Source organism: Bos indicus, chromosome 22, assembly GCF_029378745.1.
Source record: "Bos indicus isolate NIAB-ARS_2022 breed Sahiwal x Tharparkar chromosome 22, NIAB-ARS_B.indTharparkar_mat_pri_1.0, whole genome shotgun sequence".
Taxonomy (NCBI): domain Eukaryota; kingdom Metazoa; phylum Chordata; class Mammalia; order Artiodactyla; family Bovidae; genus Bos; species Bos indicus.
Window position 1 is genome coordinate 48,388,555 of NC_091781.1, and position 18,960 is coordinate 48,407,514.

Here is an 18,960-nt window from a genome sequence, read left to right on the forward strand (position 1 = left end):
CCTTCCTCTTGCCCCGCCCTCTCGCGCAAGCGCGCCGGCGTCCGGAGTCCAAATTACGGAAGAGGAGCCTGGAGGCGGGGCGTAGGCCGTCGCGCAGAAGTGACGTAGTGCCGCCGGCGCGGGCGGGTGACGCGACGAGGCCCGTTGTCTGTGTGTGGGGTTAGGGGCCCCCGGGGCGGAGGGGGCTCCCGGCAGGGAGGCGGCGGGTGGGTCGGGAGGGCCTGGACATGGCGCTGAGGGCCCGCCCCGCGGGAAGATGAATAAGGGCTGGCTGGAGCTGGAGAGCGACCCTGGTGAGAAGGAGATCGGGCAGGCCGGGAGTTGGGGAGGCCGGGTGGGTCCGAGACGCGCCTTTCTGATCACCACTCGCTCCTCTTCTCGTTTCCCCCAGGCCTCTTCACCCTCCTCGTGGAAGATTTCGGTAAGAGCCTCTCCTGCCCGCCGGACCCGGGCTCTGGGGGCCTACTCCTGGGTCATCACTCCACAGCCAGGGGCTGCCCTTCCCGACTTCTTTTCCTTCCTTGATGGCAGGTGTCAAAGGGGTGCAGGTGGAGGAGATCTATGACCTTCAGAGCAAATGCCAAGGGTGAGTGACTTGGCGTCAGAGCCACCCTTTACACCTCGAGGGCTAGGGAGGGGCCTGAGAGAGAGTGCTCTTCAGGGAGGTAGTTTCAGAAGCCCCAAATTGTAAAATTTGTTATCAGGAAGCATCCCTCCTCCTTGGGTGCCCTCCTGATGAAGCTGGTACTGTGTTTTCCTTTCTCCCAGTTTTCCCTACGCACCACTCTTTATGTGGTACCCCCTTCCCTCCAAATTCTAACCATCTCTTAGGTTCAATTCAGCTGCTTTTTCTTGCCTTCCAGCTGGAAACCCCCTTCTCTTGACTCAGGTCACACAGTGTCTTTTGTGCAGCTGTAATTTACTAATGACTGCTTTAACATGCTCATGTGCCAGTGGTTTTAATTCCCACACAAGGGTGTCCTATGGATTGGTTGGTTTGTGGCATCTGACAAGGCCTCTCTTGGGTGACCAAGCTCAGGGTCTTGTCTTGGTGATCCTACAGAAGAGAAGTGTGGAGGAGCTGCTATAGTGACTGAACAGAGAAGTCTGCTTTTGTTTCCCAGGACAGAAGGGACTGCTATGGGTGTACATTTCCTTGCCTGACTGCACTGAGGCCCACGCCCTGGGTTTCAGAAGTTTGAATTAGTGTTTAAATATCACATCATATTGTTCTTGCCTTACCTTCTGTTCCTGCCTGGTCCTGGGCCATTGGTTCCAGCTTTTCCTTTCTTATCCCAGAACCCTAGACTGCATAAGGATGCTGAGCGGACTCCTGGAGCATCACAGCCAGAGGCTGATGCTTGACTCTGCCTGCATCAGGCTCCTGGGGTGTGAGGGCTCAGGGCCACTTTGGGCAGTCTTAGGAAGAAGCCACGGGAGAGGTGGGATCACAAGAAGGACACCCAAGAGGAGGGGAAAGGGGATGCAGATTGCCTTCCCCCACTTGACTGGTCAAGTTCTGTCCCTTCCTTTCCCCAGCCCCGTGTATGGATTCATCTTCCTGTTCAAATGGATCGAAGAGCGCCGATCCCGTCGCAAGGTCTCTACCTTGGTGGATGATACATCTGTGATTGATGATGATATTGTGAATAACATGTTCTTTGCCCACCAGGTCTGCTGGGCTCTGTGTTCTTTCTGCAGGGTGGGATGCTGCCATTTTCTTTGCTTGGAAAGTGGAAGAGGGGGAAGGCAAGAGGAGGAGATAGGCAGATACCGCAGGTGGTGGTTACAGAAGTCCCGAGGCAGAAGGAACTGAGCTCTTCTTCATGAAAAACAGGAAGTCTCTTTAAAGCAGGGCGATGCCTGAGTCCATTTTCCATGTCCCCAGACAGCTGATGGGTACTTAGTTGAATGAACAGATGTTGGGTAAAGATGAGGAGAGCTGATGAGGATTGTCCAGATATGACTGTCCTGCCTGGGACCCCTTTACTGACGAGTATGGGCTTGGTCTGAGGCGTGCTGTAGATGGGTGACTGTTCTTTGTTTCACAGCTGATCCCCAACTCTTGTGCCACCCATGCCCTGCTGAGCGTGCTCCTGAACTGCAGCAATGTGGACCTGGGGCCCACCCTGAGTCGCATGAAGGACTTCACCAAAGGCTTCAGCCCTGAGGTAGGCCACAGTGCCTTCCACTTGCCAGAAAAGGAGACAGACCTGGGGAAAAAGGAATATTCCTTAAGTCATGCCTTGTTAGGACTTTATCAGGCCACATTGTTCTCCAGTGTCTACTGATTACCGTGTAGGGCCAGTAGAGCCTATTTTTGGGGGGCTCCAGAGCTCTCTTCTGCCCCCACCAGGCCTTTAGGAGGGTCCACCTGTGCTTGTTCCAGTTCCTGGAAGGTTTCCAGACCTGCTCTCCTGAGCTTTGTTTCCCACCTGAGAAGTTGCTCTGATGTGGCCTTATTTTCCTTCCTCTAGAGCAAAGGATATGCGATTGGCAATGCTCCGGAGTTGGCCAAGGCACATAATAGCCATGCCAGGTGTGTGGGAGCTGTGGGAATTGATGGGGGTGGGAACAAGGAACGGGGCTGTCCCATTCTGGGCGCTGACTGTGTCCTTCCCCAGGCCTGAGCCACGCCACCTCCCTGAGAAGCAGAATGGCCTTAGTGCTGTGCGGACCATGGAAGCCTTCCACTTTGTCAGCTATGTGCCTATCACAGGCCGGCTTTTTGAGCTGGATGGGCTGAAAGTCTACCCCATTGACCATGGTAGGGGGTTTCTCTGCTGACCCCCTAGGGGGTTGGGGCTCGGGGTCCTCAGGGGGGTGGGTCTTGACTTCAGGCTCTGGCTGGATAGCATGTTGTACTGCATTGTGCAACTGGCCCCCTTTGGCTCAACTGCTGTCCATCCTTCTCCCACTCCTGGCCTGCCCGAGTTCAGGGTTTCCCACCTGCTGACTCCTCATCTTGGTTTCCCCAGGGCCCTGGGGGGAGGATGAGGAGTGGACGGACAAAGCCCGGCGGGTCATCATGGAGCGTATTGGCCTCGCCACTGCAGGGTAAGGACTCTGTGCCTACCCTGACCTCTGGAGCTGTGCCCTCATCGGGAGGGACACAGAAGAGGGGACCGAGGTGGAGAGAGACCAGATGATTTGTGCATGGCCACATGATGAATCTGGCAAAAGCAGGATTAGATCTTGGGCTCTCAGCTCCTTGCCCTATTTCCCATCCAGGCTATGTGTGGCCTGCTGCAGGATAGACTGGGGAGGGGCAGGCCATGGTGGAGCCTCGGGTGGCCCAGGTGTGCTGGCTCACACTTCCTGACAGGCTCCTCACACAGCTTGCTGGAAGGCACCGGCTGAGGTGCCCGGTGTGCATGGCCAGCTGCTGCCCGCCTGTGGGGGTGGGGCCTGTACCTGTGGCTGCAGGTGTGACTTCAGGGAGCCCTGCCAGCGTATCTGCCTCCTCCTGATGGCGGGGCCAGGGTGAGAGCTGCTCTCACGGCTGCGGCTGTGACTGCAGGGAGCCCTACCATGACATCCGCTTCAACCTGATGGCGGTGGTGCCCGACCGCAGGATCAAGTACGAGGCCAGGCTACACGTGTTGAAGGTGAACCGTCAGACCGTACTGGAGGCCCTGCAGCAGGTGGGGACCCCTCCTGCCCAGTCCGTGACTGGCCCAGCCACCCGCTCCTTCCCTCCACGGGGGCCTTGTCTCTTGATTCCCCAGTTACTCTCTATTGTGGGTCTGGGCTTCAACTAACCACTCCTTTCCTTGGCTCCCACGGTGGGACTTGGTGAGGGGAGGGGGAGGATAGCCTCTGAAAGGAGGTCTGGCTGATTTCTTTCCCTTTTGAGTGTGTGGAGTCTAGGCCCTTAGCCGTCTGGGGTGGAAGCCAGGGTCTCCCTTCACTTCTTTGCACCTTGGATTTTGATTTCAGCTGATCAGGGTAACACAGCCAGAGCTGATTCAGACCCACAAGTCTCAAGAGTCACAGCTGCCTGAAGAATCCAAACCCGCCAGCAGCAAGTCCCCTCTGGCGCTGGAAACAAGCAGGGCCCCGGTGGCCTCTGAGAGCACCCACACAGGTACTGGAGCTTCTCGGGCCTCAGAGCCTCCCCCTCACAGCTTGACGTTGGAAGCCCAGGCAGAGCAGGTCTTTTTCTGGGGAGGCTTGGGCAGTGGCTCAGGGCTCCTGTGGGCGGTCGGAAGTCTGCAGCCTGCAGCCCTGTCCCCTCCCCTTGGAACATGGAGGAAGAGCGGTCCCTCCCCAAAGAAAGGGCTGCCATGACCACAGGCCCCCAAGCCTTCTCTCTGAAGTATATGCCCTGTCTGCTTTCTCTGGACCTTTTTTTTTTTCACCTTCTTCTTTTTTTAATCTCACCCTTTTCCTGTCTCACTGTGGCCACGTTTGTTGATGCTGAATCCATCAGCTGTCTCTTCTGTTCTTCTCTGGGAAGGGGAGGGGAGACCAGGCCTGAGGACAACTTTTCTTGAGGGTCTGGCTGAAAGTCCTGCCTGTGCCCTCCCTCTCTCAGATGGCGTGGAAGAGGTGGCTGGTTCATGCCCACAAGCCCCGACTCACAGCCCTCCTAGCAAACCCAAGCTGGTGGTGAAGCCTCCAGGGAGCAACATCAATGGGGTTCCCCCCAACCCCACTCCTATTGTCCAGCGGCTGCCAGCCTTTCTGGACAATCACAACTATGCCAAGTCCCCCATGCAGGTAAGTGGGGAGGGTTCCCACCAGGGTTCTCTGGAGAGCCTGCCCCAGGCACTTTCCTCAGGTGGTCTCACGCATGTCTGCTCTCTGTCCCAGCCTAGGTGACCGGGGTTCTCTGTCTGATACTCAGAAGTGCCCACAACTGCAGGGATTTAGGGAGGCAGAGAGAGCTCCTCTGACTTTAAATTCAGTCTCAAAACCGTGGGGCTAAATGTTTAGGGCATGGGGTTCGGTTCTACTAGCAAAATAAATGCAGATGTTTCAGGGCACTCTCTTTCTCTTAGAAGCCCTGTGTAGGCAGGGGGCAAGGAGTGCTCTGGAGCACCTAGGTGGGTTCAGTGGGCTCAGCCTGGAGAACCATGCTGGCTTTCTGGGGGAGGTGCTGTGTCTGGCCAGGGCTGACTGGCCCCTGGCTCACGGCTGCACTGGGCCTCTGCTCCAGGAGGAGGAAGACCTGGCAGCGGGTGTGGGCCGCAGCAGAGTTCCAGTGCGCCCGCCCCAGCAGTACTCAGACGATGAAGATGACTACGAGGATGAGGAGGAGGACGACGCACAGAGCACCAGCTCCGCCATCAGGTCAGCCCCGGCTCTGTAAGGCTGGAGGTTGGGTGCTGCGGCGCCTATCTTGACTCTTCCAGCACAGAGAATGCCCTTCAGCAGATGACGCTGGACGCCTGCTGAGTGCAGGGCCTAGGGGAGGCAGACGTGAAGGGCCGACTCCAGATCCCCAGAAGTCTTCGGAGGGCTTGGGGCAGGGCTGTGCACATTTAAGTAGACATCGAGTCATGGCCTATTTGGAGGTGGCCTTGTGTCCAGGCCTTGAAGGATGGGGTCGGGTATCTTTGCTGAAGACACAGCATTGGCCAAAAGCCAGAAGTGAGGCAGCTGGAATAGAGGAGGTGTTCTCAGAGGACACCTGGCTGCAGCTGTCAGAGCTCAGAGTGCTAGGCTGGGCATGGCCAAGTCAGGCTGCTGGAGCTGCAGGGTCATTTCCTGAGGCTAAGAAGTGTTCAGGTCATCCTGGGCACTGCTGGATGTGGTCCCCTGGCCTCTTCCTTGGGCTTACCTCTCCTTGGGCTCACCTCTCCTTGGGCCCCACAGGTATAAGCGAAAGGGGCCGGGGAAACCAGGGCCATTGAGCAGCTCTGGAGATGGGCAGCTGTCAGTGCTACAGCCCAACACCATCAACGTCTTGGCCGAGAAGCTCAAAGAGTCCCAGAAGGACCTCTCGATTCCTTTGTCCATCAAGACGAGCAGCGGGGCGGGGAGTCCGGCTGTGGCAGTGCCCACGCACTCGCAGCCCTCGCCCACCCCCAGCAACGAGAGCACGGACACAGCCTCTGAGATCGGCAGCGCTTTCAATTCGCCACTGCGCTCGCCCATCCGCTCAGCCAACCCCACGCGGCCCTCTAGTCCCGTCACCTCGCACATCTCCAAGGTGCTTTTTGGAGAGGACGACAGCCTGCTGCGTGTTGACTGCATACGCTACAATCGTGCTGTACGCGACCTGGGTCCTGTCATCAGCACGGGCCTCCTGCACCTGGCTGAGGATGGTGTGCTGAGTCCCCTGGCACTGACAGGTGGGCCTTGGGTTGGCTCCCTGGCCTCTTGGCATATTGGAGAGGGAGGTGGCCAAGTGACCACCACGCATCCTGCACCCTGATGGGTCTTCTCTTGCCTTCTCTTCCCAGAGAGTGGGAAGGGTTCCTCCCCTTCCATCAGACCAAGCCAAGGCAGCCAGGGGTCTGGCAGCCCAGAGGAGAAGGAGGTGGTGGAGGCTGTGGACAGCAGAGAGAAGCCAGGGCTGGTCAGGCCTAGCGAGTCCTTGAATGGGGAGAAGTATTCACCCAAGGTGAGCCCTTCTGTGGCTTCCTTTCCTAATCCTGACAAGGGCTGGGCCCAGGGCACTGCCGTCCAGGTGCTGAGTTCTAGTGGGAATTATGGTGTGGAGGGTGGTGCCCAAAGCCAGGTGCCAGGAAGCCTGTCTGGGTGGGGTAGCGGCAGGGGCCTTGATACGCTCCAGGGCCTCTGGCTGCTTGCCCTTGCCTCTTGCTGCCCCCTGGTAGTTGGGCCTCGGGGCTGGCCAGCCCCCCTTCATGGGTGCCATTGGTGCATTTTGGCAGGAGCTGCTGGCGCTGCTGAAGTGTGTGGAGGCTGAAATTGCAAACTATGAGGCCTGTCTCAAGGAAGAAGTGGAGAAGAGGAAGAAGTTCAAGGTGGGCCCTCTCTCCAGCGGCCTGGTCTGCTGCCCACCTGTCTTCCCACAGGCGCGACCTGCTAGGGTCGGCTAGTGGCTGCTCTGGGGAGACGGCTGTAGCGTCCTCAGGTCCTGATCCTTCTCTCCCTCAGATTGACGACCAGAGAAGGACCCACAACTACGATGAGTTCATCTGCACCTTCATCTCCATGCTGGCTCAGGAAGGTGAGCCAGGCTCAGCACCCTGGCCCTCAGGCCCCTTTCCTCTGGCCTCTGGGGGTTCTTGAGCTGACTGTGGTCTTGGGGAGGGCAGGAAGAGCCTCAGCCCCCGACCTGAGGCTGCAGCCAGTTGAGTCGCAGCTCCCAGGCATCCAACTGCCTGCTCAAAGGCCTGCGTCTCTCCGCAGGCATGCTGGCCAATCTGGTGGAGCAGAACATCTCAGTGCGGCGGCGCCAGGGGGTCAGCATTGGCCGGCTCCACAAGCAGCGGAAGCCGGACCGGCGGAAACGCTCCCGTCCCTATAAGGCCAAGCGCCAGTGAGGACTGCTGGCCAGACCCTGCGTTCACTCTTGCCGCCTGGCCCTCACCAGGGCCCTCCCCTGCCCTGTCCCCATCTTCCCAGTATTACCGGATAGTTCCAGTTGGAGAGCCCAGACCCTGGGAATGGGAGCCAAGCTGGGATCCTCGGCCTCGTGTCCCTGGGCCTGGCAGGGCAAGCTGGCCCCGTCATGCTCTGGAGGCAGCAGCTAGAGCTGAGGCCCAGTGAGGTGCTGCAGCTTCCTCCACAGCCGGCTGTGGAGCAGCAGGACCTGGCCTTTCTGCCTGGGCAGCAGAATATATATTTTACCTACAGAGACGTCTATTTTTCTGGGCTCTGACCTATCTTGCCACCACTGTGTTGACATAGTCAGCTTCCTGACTCTGAGCTCTCTCCTAACACTGTCATCCTGGAGGGCCGGAGTTACTCCTGCGGGGTCACAGCTGGGGGCCACGTGAGCAGTGGGCCCTGCTGCTCCAGCCCCCGGTGGTTCCTGCTGTTGGGGAAGCCAGGTCTGCTCTTCATTCCTCCTGGGAGAGCTCCAAACTCAGGGCCCTGGCTGCTGGACTAGGCTGGGAGTGGGGTGTCCCCGCAGGGGTGGGATGAGCAGCCTGCTGGGGTCCCGTGGCCTGAGCAGAGAGGAGTGTTTGAGCTGGTTGGCCTGGCTCCAGCCAGCCTCGTCGAGACTGCTCTCTGTGGCAGGGCCCTGGACTCTTTGTCTTCAGTGTTGTGGCCCTGGCAAGGGGCCTGCCTTGGGCTCCTGGGCTCAGAGGAGCCTTTGCCCAGGCCCTCAGTATTACCATGTCTCCCTCCTCTTAGAGACAGCAGAGACAGGGCTGCTTGCAAAAGCTGGCACCACTCAGCTCTCCCTGCCATGCCAGCTTTCTCAGCTTCTGCAGGGCACTCAGGGTGGGGGACAGCAGGACCAAGTCAACCAGTCGGAGCCCCATGTTCCCAGAGGGCCTGATGGCCAAGGGCTAATGGGTCCAGCACTGCCTCTGGAGCTCAGGCCCCAGACGGAGCCCCGTGGCCTTGGGCAGGCGGCTCCGAGGCGATCCAAGCCAGCCCCTTATGTGTACATAGTGACCAGGGTGGGGGGGCAGCTGCAGCCATGGCAACTGTCTCTCTGTGCTAAGCGTAGCCCGACCCCTCTGGCCTCTGTAAATACTGGATGGATGAATGAATAAAACTCTCCTTAAAAATAAGCCCACCTGTGCTTGCTGGCCTGAGGTTTGGAGGCTAGGCTGTGGTGGGAGTGAGGACCTAACCAGACCTGGGCTGGGCCCTGTGTGTGACCAGAGATGGGAGGGGAGTGCATTCTCATTCTGGGGCAGAGGTTCTTGGGACCCTAGGTCTGGGGTTTACGGCCCGAACTGGGCGGGGGGAGGGGGGGCTTCAGTGGGAGGCAGGACCCCGAGGAGTGGTGTGCAAGGTGTACTGTGGGAGGAGAGGGCTGCGGCTTTACCCGACCTGACGGCTTTGTAACCTGAGAGGTGCTGGGACTCAGTGGAGGTGGTAGCTCCGCCTCTAGTCCTGCCTGGTACGCTGTCCCTGGAGGGGTCCTGGGACCTCACAAGGCTCACCTCTCTTCCCTTGCAGGTCAAAGCTTCCAGCTCTGCCATGCTTCCCCCTGCTAAGCACATTCTCTCTCAAGGCCACTGCAGCCTCTCACCCGCACCTTCCCTGGCCGTGGGTCCTACAGAGGAGGCCTGGTGGAAGGAGCTAAGGCTCAGCGGGACCGCTCAGGAAATGCAACTTTAATTGGCCCCAGCCCTTTTGTCTGGGTCTAGTAGTCCAGGGCACAGATTAGGGCCACACCACGCTTTATCCAGTGTCGCTGGGGCTGGTCAGTGGGGATCTCCACGGCAATGACGTAGTTTGTGGAGTGGCCGGTGGTCGATAGTGTTCCTGGAGCAGGCGAGAGGGGAGGAGGTTAAGTTCGCTGCCTCAACTGGGGCAGGAACAGGGTATAAAGGAAGGTGGTCCCTTGGTGACTGAGCTTGGGACAAGGAAGGGACCTGACCCAAGAGGAAGCCTGTCTGGCCAGTGTGGCCCAGGCTCAGACCTGCCCTGGGTTACTGCACCTGTTAAGGACTGGAATGGGACAGTTGATACCCCTGCTCATTCCCTGCTGGATCCAGCCTGGGCCTACCCATCCTGTCTGGGCCTGTTGGCTCCTGGGAACCTCCATTGGCAGGCTGGGGCTCCCAGGATCCAACATGGGTCTGCTGAGGGAGATGAGAGTGGTGAGCTCAGGGGCCACTCCCCACAGACTCAGCTCAGCCCCTGGGCACTACCCTGCCTGCTGCTGGACCAGCTCTGTCTGGGCCTCAGGAGTGCTGACTGACCTCTGCCAGCCATCTCGTTCAGCTAACCTGGGTCAGCCTAACTGGCCCAACCCTGGGCCCTGCCTATGGCCTTCCGTGTGGTGTAGGCTCCCCCGCCCTGGGTCCATACCAGCACGGGTCAGCGTCTTGTAGATGGGGCACAGATAGAAGTCCTGGTCTTGGACCTTGCGGTTGGGCGTGGGCAGGAGCCAGATAACAGCCATCTCTGTGTACAGCTCCTTGGGCCGAGACTCAGCCAGCTGGAAGGCCAAAGGGTCCCATCGGGCGCCTTCCAGGAACAGTCCGTGGATGAAGCACCCCTCCTTGGGCCTGGTCTTGAGCTCTGACACTGACTCGCGCATCACCTGGTATGGGCACACAGATGCCTCTCACATATAAACTGCAGAATCTGGGGTAGGATTTGGGTCCTGAGGGCTCTGCCTGCCCCAGCATCGGCTATTTTAGCTGGTAGCATATAGCCTGCGCCCCAGCCCTAGGGATTTCCCTGGGGCCTATAGTCTCTTCCTGACCCCCGACCCCGGCTCAGGAGTTCCCTGATCCTGCCAGCCAGCTGTGGCCTCAGTGCCCATCCCACCTGGGCCACACCCCCCGGCCTGTCACCTGACCTGACCCTGGCTGAATTCAGACCTTGAAATCAAAGGAGATGGTGTCGATGGAGATGACAGATTTGCGGGCATAGTTCTGCAGAGTGCCTGTCAGGAAAGCCTGGGGGAAGAAGAAGCCGCTGATCCAGAAGACGGCTGGGATGCCCTCGGAGATCCAGGTCTGTAGGAAGTCCAGGCGCTGCAGCAGGTCCAGGACCCATGAGGACAGTGGCTTAAGCGACGGGTAGGCCTTGGCCTTCCAGAGCTCGGGCACAGAGTTGTTGTACAGGCTGGCAGCCATCAGCTCCAGCTGTGAGGACATCACCACCAGCCCCTTGAGGGCCTTGAGCAGGTCTCTCAGCGACTGTGTGATCACTTGTAGCAGCCGATTGTACCTACAGAGCCAGTGGCGAGGCGGAAGGCAGTGGTCTGGGACTGTGTGGCCATATCCGCACTCCCCAGTTCTAGGCCATAGAGAAACAATGACAGAACACAGGGGCTAAGAGCATAAAGCCAGGTCAGGGGGCCCGAGTACCAATCCCAGCCCTGGCTGTTAGTAAATATATGACCTTAGATCCCTTAACCTGCTGGGGCCTTGGTTTACTCATCTGTGAAATGGGGATAATATGGCTGAGTTAGAGGTTGAGTTTATAGCACTTCGCATGGCTCCTGGCCCATGGTAGCCTTTGCTATCATTTCTCTACAGCCCAGGGGCCCGCTGACTCAGAGCTGGGGCTAGCAGGGGATTACCGAATGACCTCCTGTGCTAGCACCGTGTTCATTGACTCTTCATACAGCACAGGGTACTTGGTCATGACCCACTGCAAGTTGACAGGGTCGGGCACCTTGATCAGAATGTTTTGGGCCACGTCCTCCACTATCTGTGAGGGCAAAGGGACACAAATGGGTCAGGGGTGGCCCCCATTAGCCCGTGTAGGAGTCCCCTCATTCAGCGGAGCAGGCAGGATGGTGGACAGGAGACTCCCCCTGCATTGGGTGGGCCCCTTCCCTGCTGCCACAGACCTCCTCCCGGCTCTGGCCGCCTGCAGTGGAGGATTTGGGTTGTAGTTGGACGATGGTGCCAAGCAGGGTGTAGGTCTCGTTCTGGGCGAAGGTGATATTGGCGTTGTCATGCAGGCCAAAGATCTCCGGCATGTCGTTGAGTGGAAGGCTCTTGACGTAGGAGAGGTAGCCCTGCAGGGGGAGGAGGGCTGCAACTGAAGCCCCTCCCCTGCTCTACCTCCAGCCTGCAGGACGGCCCTCCAAGCAAGCACACCCCCGTACTCGTCATCTCTGGCTGCAACCTTTACGTATCCCCCTCTTACCCTCGGGACTCCATGGGCTCTGCTCCCTTCCAGCCCACTTCTCCCTGATGTCTCACTCCCTGCTTCTTCATTCAGGGGCTCAACCCTGTCACAGCCCCTCCTCTGCAGGCCCTTTATGTTTCTGGCCCACATGCTGGGGTTCTCTACCTAGACCCTGGCTGCCCCGCACACATCTTAGCTGAAGCATCATGTCCTCAGGAGCCCTCCCTGACTGTATGGTCTGGGCTGGTGACCTTCACTGCCTCGCCTGGCAGCCTCAGAGGAGCCACCCCCCTGCCTCAAAGAGTAATTACCCTCAGGCAGGGGCTGAGAGGCAGGACTGAGCCTCTCCCCACAGAACGCGAGCTCCAGGGCTATCCTTGTGGGATGGATCAGTCAATGAAAAAGAGTGACTGGCCGGTAGGGGCCACGTCTCCCAGCACCCTCCACGGCACCCCAGGACCCCCACCCGGCAGGCCGCCTTGGGCACAGCCCTGCTGTGTGCTCACGTTGAGGTCGTAGGTGGGCTGGATCTGGTGGTAAACGCCCGAGGCGCTGTAGCTATGCTCTGGGAAGAGCACCTCAGGGCTGTAGAAGTCCTCTAGGATGTTCATGACGCAGCGGCGGTCCCAGTCGTCAGTGACACGGCCCCCGTAGTTGATCTCCCCTGCCGTGTACTTAAGGACCTATGGGGTGGGTTTTGAGCTGTGGTGTTGGAGAAGACCCGTGAGAGTCCCTTGGACTGCAAGGAGATCCAACCAGTCCATCCCAAAGGAAATCAGTCCTGAATATTCACTGGAAGGACTGATGCTGAAGCTGAAGCTCCAATACTTTGGCCACCTGATGAGAAGACCTGACTAATTAGAAAAGATCCTGATACTGGGAGGGATTGGGGGCAGGAGGAGAAGGGGATGACAGAGGATGAGATGGTTGGATGGCATCACCGACTCAATGGACGTGAGTTTGAGCAAGCTCTGGGAGATGGTGAAGGACAGGGAGGCCTGGCATGCTGCAGTCCACGGGGTCACAAAGAGTCAGACACGACTGAGCGACTGAACAACAAAAATGGGTTGGGTGGGTCAGGCCCCCAGGCGCCCAGCTCCCCCCACCAGCCCGTACCCAGCCCACCTTGTAGGGGATGTGGTCATACTCGTCCAGGAACATCTTGAGCTGGCTGATGCAGATGCGCAGGTCCCCGTCTGTGAACTCGTAGGGGATGTTGAAGCCCAGGGGCCCAAACTTACGCCGCTCCAGGGCATTCCCGTGGAACAAACACAGAGACAGCAGCAGGCACTTGAACTCCATCACCTGCCGGAGGTGGGGGAGGGGAGGAGGGGCATGAAGGGTGGGGATGAAAATGGAGTGGCGTTGGCGGGGCGGTCCTGTGCCAAGCGTGTCTCACCTTGTGACAGGAGTTGAGGAACTCATCGCTGAGGCTGCTGTAAGACTTGAGGAGGTTGGCCTTGACCCCGCGCGGTGGCTCAATGGTCATTTTGGAGCCATTCTGTAGGATGGACACTGGGAACTTGTTGCTAGGCAGGCTGGTGAGCCACAGGCGGAAGTCCCGGTGCACCTGGAAGCCACGCTCCACATGAGCCCTGAGACCCATACCTGGTGGCCACCCCAGCACCAGGCTCTCCCCTACCCAGGATCCTGGGCCACCCTCGGCCTGACTCTACCCCTGGGACGGACCACTGGTTAGGAACATGGGCTTCGGCAAGTCCCAGGGTCACCTCTGTGCTGGGTGGCCTTGGCGGCAGTGACCTGAGGGGCTACTGGGAAGAATAATCTGGTTGACGCATGTTACACGTGTCCCTTGCTGAGTGCCCACTGTGGGGTGCGCTCGTTGAGCGTCATCTGTCCGGGATGAAGGCACTGGTGCCCCTTGGTGTACCTTGTCAGGGTTGATGTGCTCGATGAGGCGCTCCAGCACCGGCATCCAGCTCGGTGCCAGGTGGCAGTTCTGAAAGAAGACCCACTTGCCCCTCTCTATGGAGCTGCGCATCATGGCTTCCGCCCGAGGGCCCTGTGGGGACAGGAGCGCTGAGTGATGGGGGACCCACTGGCCAAGCCCACCGGCTCCCTCCTCCTCCACCACCCGCTTGCCCTGACCTGGCCCTGGCCCAGGGAGATGGCAGAGAGCTTCTTGGAGAACTTCATTTCTTCGGCAAATTTGTAGAGGTCAGCGGCAGGGTCAGTGCCTGGCGACAGCACGAAGATGAGGGGAGTGGTGGGGTTGGAGTCTTTGAACACCAGTGACAGGTTGGCTGTCTGCAGGGCGGAGAGATGCTGGGGTCGCCAAGAGCGTCTCCTCAGGGGCAGGCCACCAGGGCGAGAGAGGAGGCACCTGGAGCCCCCAGAGTGGTCCCCAAGGGGTTTCCTGAGGGGACTTGGAACCTATCAGAGCCTCATGTGGTGGCTAAGGATCCTGGCTGACCAAGGCTACAAAGGGGTCCATGCAGGTGCAGCCAGGACCCTGGTCCCAGGGGGCGACTAGCCCAGGCGCCGGCTGACAGCACTTGCCTGGGGCTCAATGAAGCGTGGCTCCAGGTTGGCGGCCACAAAGTCCTGCATGGCATTGGTCACCTTGTCCCCACGTAGGCAGCGGAGGACCAGCAGCTTCTGGAACTGGTCCAGGTATTGGTCCCAGATGCCAGGCAAGGGCTCCCTGCAACAGTGCCCACATCCCCCTGAGAGCTGACCTGTGGTAGGACACTGGCCACAGGCTCTCTGCTTGGTGGGGGAGGCCAGACAGCACGGAGAATGCGGTGTCCAGGGGTGCGTGGCTGCGGGCACGGGAGAGATGTAGTCACAGCTGCGGGGCAGCCCTGGGCGGCCCCTCAGAGAAAGTCCAGGGCAAGCCTGTACCTGGGTCTCACTCCCTGGATGCACCTACCCTGCTGTGCCCCAGGCCCCAGCTCACCGGTGGGGCTCATGGCTGTCAAAGATGGCCTGGAATTCCGGCAGGTGCTTCACGAAATCATGGGTGAAGGAGGAGAAGGCCGGTAGGTTGGAGAGCGCCTGGATGTCTCTCCAGGCCCGGTCTGTCAGCCAGTCTGGGGCAGGGTTCTCACTCAGGACCGAAACGGAGCCTCCAGATAGGAGGTAGCGCCACTCGTTCTAGCAAGGGACAGAGGAGGCGAGCGCCCGGGCCCTGAGCCATGGGTCCAGCGCCCCACCCAGCAGAACCTCCTCTACCATCCTCAGCCAGAAAACTCGGGTGGTAGTCCCACAGGTCTGGGTTAGTGTTACCTCTTTCCCTTTCCCTGGCTGTGTGACCTGAGGCAAAAGATTTGACCTCTCTGAGCCTCTGTTTCCTCACTTGGAAAGTAGGAAGAATCAGGACTCTGCTTCCCAGGGGTTTCACAGGGGTAGGTCGGAGGGTTGCTGTGAGCCCAGCACCTGGCATACAGTGAGGGCTCAAGCAGTGGAGGAGGTCACTCTCAATGCTTCCCAACACACCACGAAATCCCTGGCACTCATGAGACCGTGAGTTGGGAGGCTCAGGACGGTCTCTGCTCACTAGTACTCTCAAGGTGCTGAGAAGGCCTGTGCACAGGGCCTGCTGGGTCACAGTTAACCCGGGCCTCCTGGGGTTTCACACAAATAACTGTTTCCGGAGGCCTCTGCCCATCTGCCCTTGCTGTGCCCTCCTGCCTGATATGCCCTGTCCTTCCACCCTGTTCTGTCAGCTCGGCAACAGGGCAACCCCTCAGGCCATCTGTCCTTGACCGGGCCGTAGCTCCCTCTCTGCCACGCACCTGGTTGATCTTGCCCTGGTTCATCATGATGCGGGCACACAGCAGGAAGGCGAACATCAGCTTGTGCTTCTCGAAGAGGCTGCGGCAGACATTGCTGTAGAGGTTGTAGGTCAGGTAGTGGTTGATGTTGGCAATGCGCTTCTTCAGGTTGTCTGCAGGGCAGAGGGGTGATGGCATTGTGGGGACAGGGTGGGGGGCAGAGAAGAAAGATCCTTGGGGCACAGCCCAGCCCAGCCAGCCTCCCCAGCAGCCAAAGGAGCAGTCTGGGGCACACCCCCTTGGGGCATTTGCTCCGAGGAGGCTACGAGTGGGGTATGTGTTCGTACGTAGGGTGAGTCTGATGAAGGTGTGTACCAGTGAACCTGGGTGTGCGTCTACATGTGTGTGCCTGCTGTGGAAATCCTGGTGTGACACATCCAGGTGTGTCACCTCTGTGCCAGGGTGGAGCCTGGTTGTTTGGGTCAACATGTGCATCTGTGCCAGGGTTACCTGCCCTCTCTGAGTTGGCGATGCCTGAGAGGAAGATGTTGAGAAACCACTCGAGGGAGTACTGGTACATGGGGTCCACGTTGGCCAGGTCAGACACACAGAAGAAGAGGATCTGGGTGCGGACGGCCACAGGAACGTACTCCATGCGTGTGAGGTCAATGTCCTTCTCTGTCTGTTCTGCAATCCTGACCTTGGCCTGGGGGTGCAGTAGGAGGCTGCTTGTCAGGTAGGCTGGCAAAGAGCAGCAGGCAGAAGAGGGTGGTGATGTGGGCAGGCCTGGGGCAGGCGGGGAGAGGCGGGCAGGGGTGTGCGGGCAGTTGTGGACCTGGATCTCGGCAGCCTTCATCTTGGAAGCCTCCAGCACCTTGATGAGCTCCATGTCATCCACGGGGTTGCCCTCAGAGGAGCTGAGGCGGTACAGGATCTGGTCTTCAATGTCCTTCAGCTCCTGGCGCATCTTGGCGTTACTGACAATCAGCTGGTTCTTGGCTTCCTCCAGGTCGGGCCGCTCCTCAGCCACAACCTGGCCCAGCAGCTGGTCCTCTAGGCCGCTGCCAGGAGCAGGAGACATTATGTCTGTAGCACCTGGTGAGCCCTGGAGGGCCAGCCTCGAGCCTGCTTACCTGCCTACCTGTGCTCCTGGGGCTCCAAAGAGCCCAGCATCTCTGCTGGAGTCAGCCTGGGAGGTCTGACCTCAGCCTTAGGCTGCAGGGCTAAGGCAGAGCCTGGATTCAAAGTGATTATTTCTCAGTGAGACCTCAGGTGGGAGCCTGGAATCCCAAGAGGGGCCAGGCAGTTGAATGCGGGAGCTGCTGGGGTCTCTGAGAAACTCCCTCTCAGCAGGAGGAGACTATGGGTGATGGGGAGGACCAGGCCTTAAGGGAATTTTCACCCCCTGATCCGTGGAGAGGTTCACAGTGGCCACTGTCAGGGAGGCCTTAGCACTCTGTGCGGGTGGCTGGCACAAGCTGCAGTGCCTGGGTGTAGGGCAGCAAGGGCAAGAAACAGGGCTTGGGTGCAGGGAGTCAGAGTATGCCCCCCTCGGGGCTCCAGGACAGCGCTGGGGTGAGCGCACAAGGGCCCAGCGAGGGCTGTGGGGAAAGGGCATCCGGATGAGGTGGGCTAGCGCTGCCCAGGGAGGCTGGGAGAGGGGCTCCAGACCCAGGATCAGGATGAACTGGGGGAAGCGGGGAACATTGGTTCTTACGTGGGAACAGTGGGGCATTGGTGGAAGGGCTGGAATGACCTGAAATGCAGACAGCCTGTGAGGAAGCTGGTGGGGTCTCCGAGGGGGAAAATCCCTGAGTCTCAGCCCAGGGGTGGGAGAGAGGCAGCCAGGTAGGTCCAGGCAGAGCTGATGCTCGGGGGGCTGGGGGCCAGGGGCTTACCTGGGTGACAGGGTGAAGTTGATGAGGGTGAGTCTGGTGGAGATCTCGGGTGTGTAGTGGGGGTTGGGCAGCTTGGTGGTGATGTACATCTTGAAGTCCTCGTGGTAGGGGATCACCGTGTCCCCCAGCTTCAGCACCGTGTTCCCCTGCTGCTTGTAGGTCTGCAGCGGGTGGGATGGGTGAGCGCTGTGGCCTGAGGTCCCACCAGTGAGGCAGGGGGAGGGGGCCGCCCCCACACCCGCAGGCCCACCTGCTTGAGCAGCACGGGCTCCAGGGCGGGATCCAGCTCCTCGCCCACATTCTCCAGGAGGCAGGGCTTGCCAAAGCGGATGGCATTCTCCATGCTGCGCAGGAAGTCGCGGTCGCTCAGCTTGAACACATCCAGCCCGTTGTCCTTCTCCTGGGGGCACGGAGTGGAGGGAGCGGGGAAGGGTCCGTGTGGGCTGAGAGCTGGCCTGAGGCTCAGCTACTCCGCATGCACCTACTAAGGCCTGCTGGGTGGGGTGGTGGCAGGGGTAGGCTCACCATGTTCTTGATCCATTTGTTGGCCTGGCCCTGAGGGTCAATGAAGTGGGTCCAGCGCTGGGAGAACTGGTTGATGACCCCATTCTCCACTGACAGGGTGTCGTTGGGGAGGCCAGCGATCTGTGAGGGACCAGGCTGGGTGGGGGGAGGCTCACACAAACAGGCCCGGTGGGGTAGCAGCTACCCCCAGCCTCATGCTCCAGCTGACCCCTTCCCCTTACTGCATCCTCTTGAGGGTGGAGGGCAGTACACGAGGTCTCAGCCCTCAGGACCTGCCTCCCGGCTATGGGCTGACTCCTGACACCCTCCTTCGCCGGGCCTCTTGTTTCTTTGCCTGTTGAGTCCTAGCTCAGTCAGACCATCTTCACGGAGCCATTGGAGCCCACTGGCCCTCCCAGCCTGTGTCCACACCTGGCCTGTGCCTACTGCCTCTTGGTTCTCTCCCTGTGTCAACTCTACCTGTCCTCCCCGCGCTCTGGACACTGCTCTCCTACCCCGCCCAACTCTCACAAGCACCCTTTGACCTCTCTGCCTGCAGTCAGCCAGCACCTGTGCCACTCAGCTTTCTCCTCTCCTGCCCACCAGCCTCTGACCGGCCCCAGGCAGGTTCAGGGAAGGCACCTCTAAGCAGACCCAGGAGAGAGGACGGGAGGCAGGCGGGGGCCTCCTGGCCCAGCCCAGAGCACACTGCAGGCCCAGCCCGGTTGCTCGAGCCCCACAGGGTGGGCACCTGCCAGGAGCGGATCTTCACGGGGTTCCCCAGTGTCCCGATCAGCGTGGGCTCGGCGGTGTGTGGGACGCGGTGGGCCACGAGCTGCTTGACCCAGCTGTCATACAGCACTGTGCGGTACTGGCCCTGGAGAGACACCAGACTCTGAGCTACCCCACCGAGACAGCCACAATGCCCTCCCACTTCCTCTGCACCCAGTGCTCGCAGCTGCACAGAGGGGTCCGCGCAGAGCAGGAGGCCTGAGCCCTAGCCCCACCATAGGGAACATCCTTGGCCTCCCCACCTCTCAGCCCCTTCCCAGGGAAACCGGGGGGATGACAACAGTGGCCACCCATCAGGGCAGCTGTGAGGACTGAGGGAGAGGTGCACAGCAAGC

At 59.7% G+C, this 18,960-nt stretch overlaps 2 protein-coding genes across 10 annotated transcripts in view; one reads left to right on the forward strand and one right to left on the reverse strand.

Moving 5' to 3' along the window:
* The first annotated feature begins 144 nt into the window (after positions 1-144).
* On the forward strand, positions 145-8,660 carry BAP1 (BRCA1 associated deubiquitinase 1). Of its 4 annotated transcripts, none has more exons than XM_070776579.1 (17): positions 147-293; positions 392-421; positions 532-586; positions 1,540-1,672; positions 2,052-2,171; positions 2,478-2,539; positions 2,625-2,767; positions 2,979-3,057; positions 3,575-3,644; positions 3,940-4,087; positions 4,538-4,722; positions 5,162-5,295; positions 5,821-6,299; positions 6,411-6,571; positions 6,843-6,935; positions 7,069-7,141; positions 7,324-8,660. In XM_070776579.1, the coding sequence occupies exons 1-17, from the start codon at positions 257-259 to the stop codon at positions 7,455-7,457; spliced, it is 2,136 nt and encodes a 711-aa protein (XP_070632680.1). In that variant the 5' UTR covers positions 147-256; the 3' UTR covers positions 7,458-8,660. The 4 variants fall into 4 exon arrangements, 3 of the variants coding, with proteins under 3 accessions (XP_070632680.1, XP_070632682.1, XP_070632681.1); XM_070776581.1 differs by having other exon boundaries at positions 150-293; positions 3,521-3,644; XR_011563024.1 differs by lacking the exons at positions 6,411-6,571; positions 7,324-8,660 and having other exon boundaries at positions 145-293; positions 3,521-3,644; positions 7,069-7,147.
* Positions 8,661-9,197: 537 nt separating this feature from the next.
* Positions 9,198-18,960, reverse strand: part of DNAH1 (dynein axonemal heavy chain 1) — an 86,506-nt gene continuing 76,743 nt past the window's right edge. The window contains exons 62-80 of one of the 6 annotated variants that reach the window (XM_070776577.1): positions 18,585-18,710; positions 17,855-17,974; positions 17,580-17,729; positions 17,330-17,490; positions 16,267-16,492; positions 15,942-16,137; positions 15,453-15,604; positions 14,615-14,811; positions 14,215-14,359; positions 13,804-13,962; positions 13,586-13,717; positions 13,094-13,264; positions 12,820-12,999; positions 12,201-12,377; positions 11,411-11,581; positions 11,138-11,268; positions 10,431-10,851; positions 9,913-10,042; positions 9,198-9,363 (exon numbers count right to left, since the gene is read on the reverse strand). In XM_070776577.1, coding sequence (XP_070632678.1) covers positions 9,242-9,363; positions 9,913-10,042; positions 10,431-10,851; positions 11,138-11,268; positions 11,411-11,581; positions 12,201-12,377; positions 12,820-12,999; positions 13,094-13,264; positions 13,586-13,717; positions 13,804-13,962; positions 14,215-14,359; positions 14,615-14,811; positions 15,453-15,604; positions 15,942-16,137; positions 16,267-16,492; positions 17,330-17,490; positions 17,580-17,729; positions 17,855-17,974; positions 18,585-18,710 — 3,267 coding nt within the window. In that variant the 3' untranslated portion in view covers positions 9,198-9,241. Of the gene's footprint in view, positions 9,364-9,912; positions 10,148-10,430; positions 10,852-11,137; positions 11,269-11,410; positions 11,582-12,200; positions 12,532-12,819; positions 13,000-13,093; positions 13,265-13,585; positions 13,718-13,803; positions 13,963-14,210; positions 14,360-14,614; positions 14,812-15,452; positions 15,605-15,941; positions 16,138-16,266; positions 16,493-17,329; positions 17,491-17,579; positions 17,730-17,854; positions 17,975-18,584; positions 18,711-18,960 lie in introns of those variants that run through there. The other 5 variants (XM_070776576.1, XM_070776573.1, XM_070776574.1 and 2 more) reach the window with 5 other exon arrangements.

Bases quoted from the DNA above. Each gene is read 5' to 3' on its own strand.
- BAP1 (XM_070776581.1), top strand. From the start codon at position 257: ATGAATAAGGGCTGGCTGGAGCTGGAGAGCGACCCTG. The intron at 4,723-5,161 runs GTAAGTGGGGAG...CCTCTGCTCCAG, and splicing joins ATGCCAAGTCCCCCATGCAG to GAGGAGGAAGACCTGGCAGC. The intron at 6,936-7,068 runs GTGGGCCCTCTC...TCTCTCCCTCAG, and splicing joins AGAAGAGGAAGAAGTTCAAG to ATTGACGACCAGAGAAGGAC.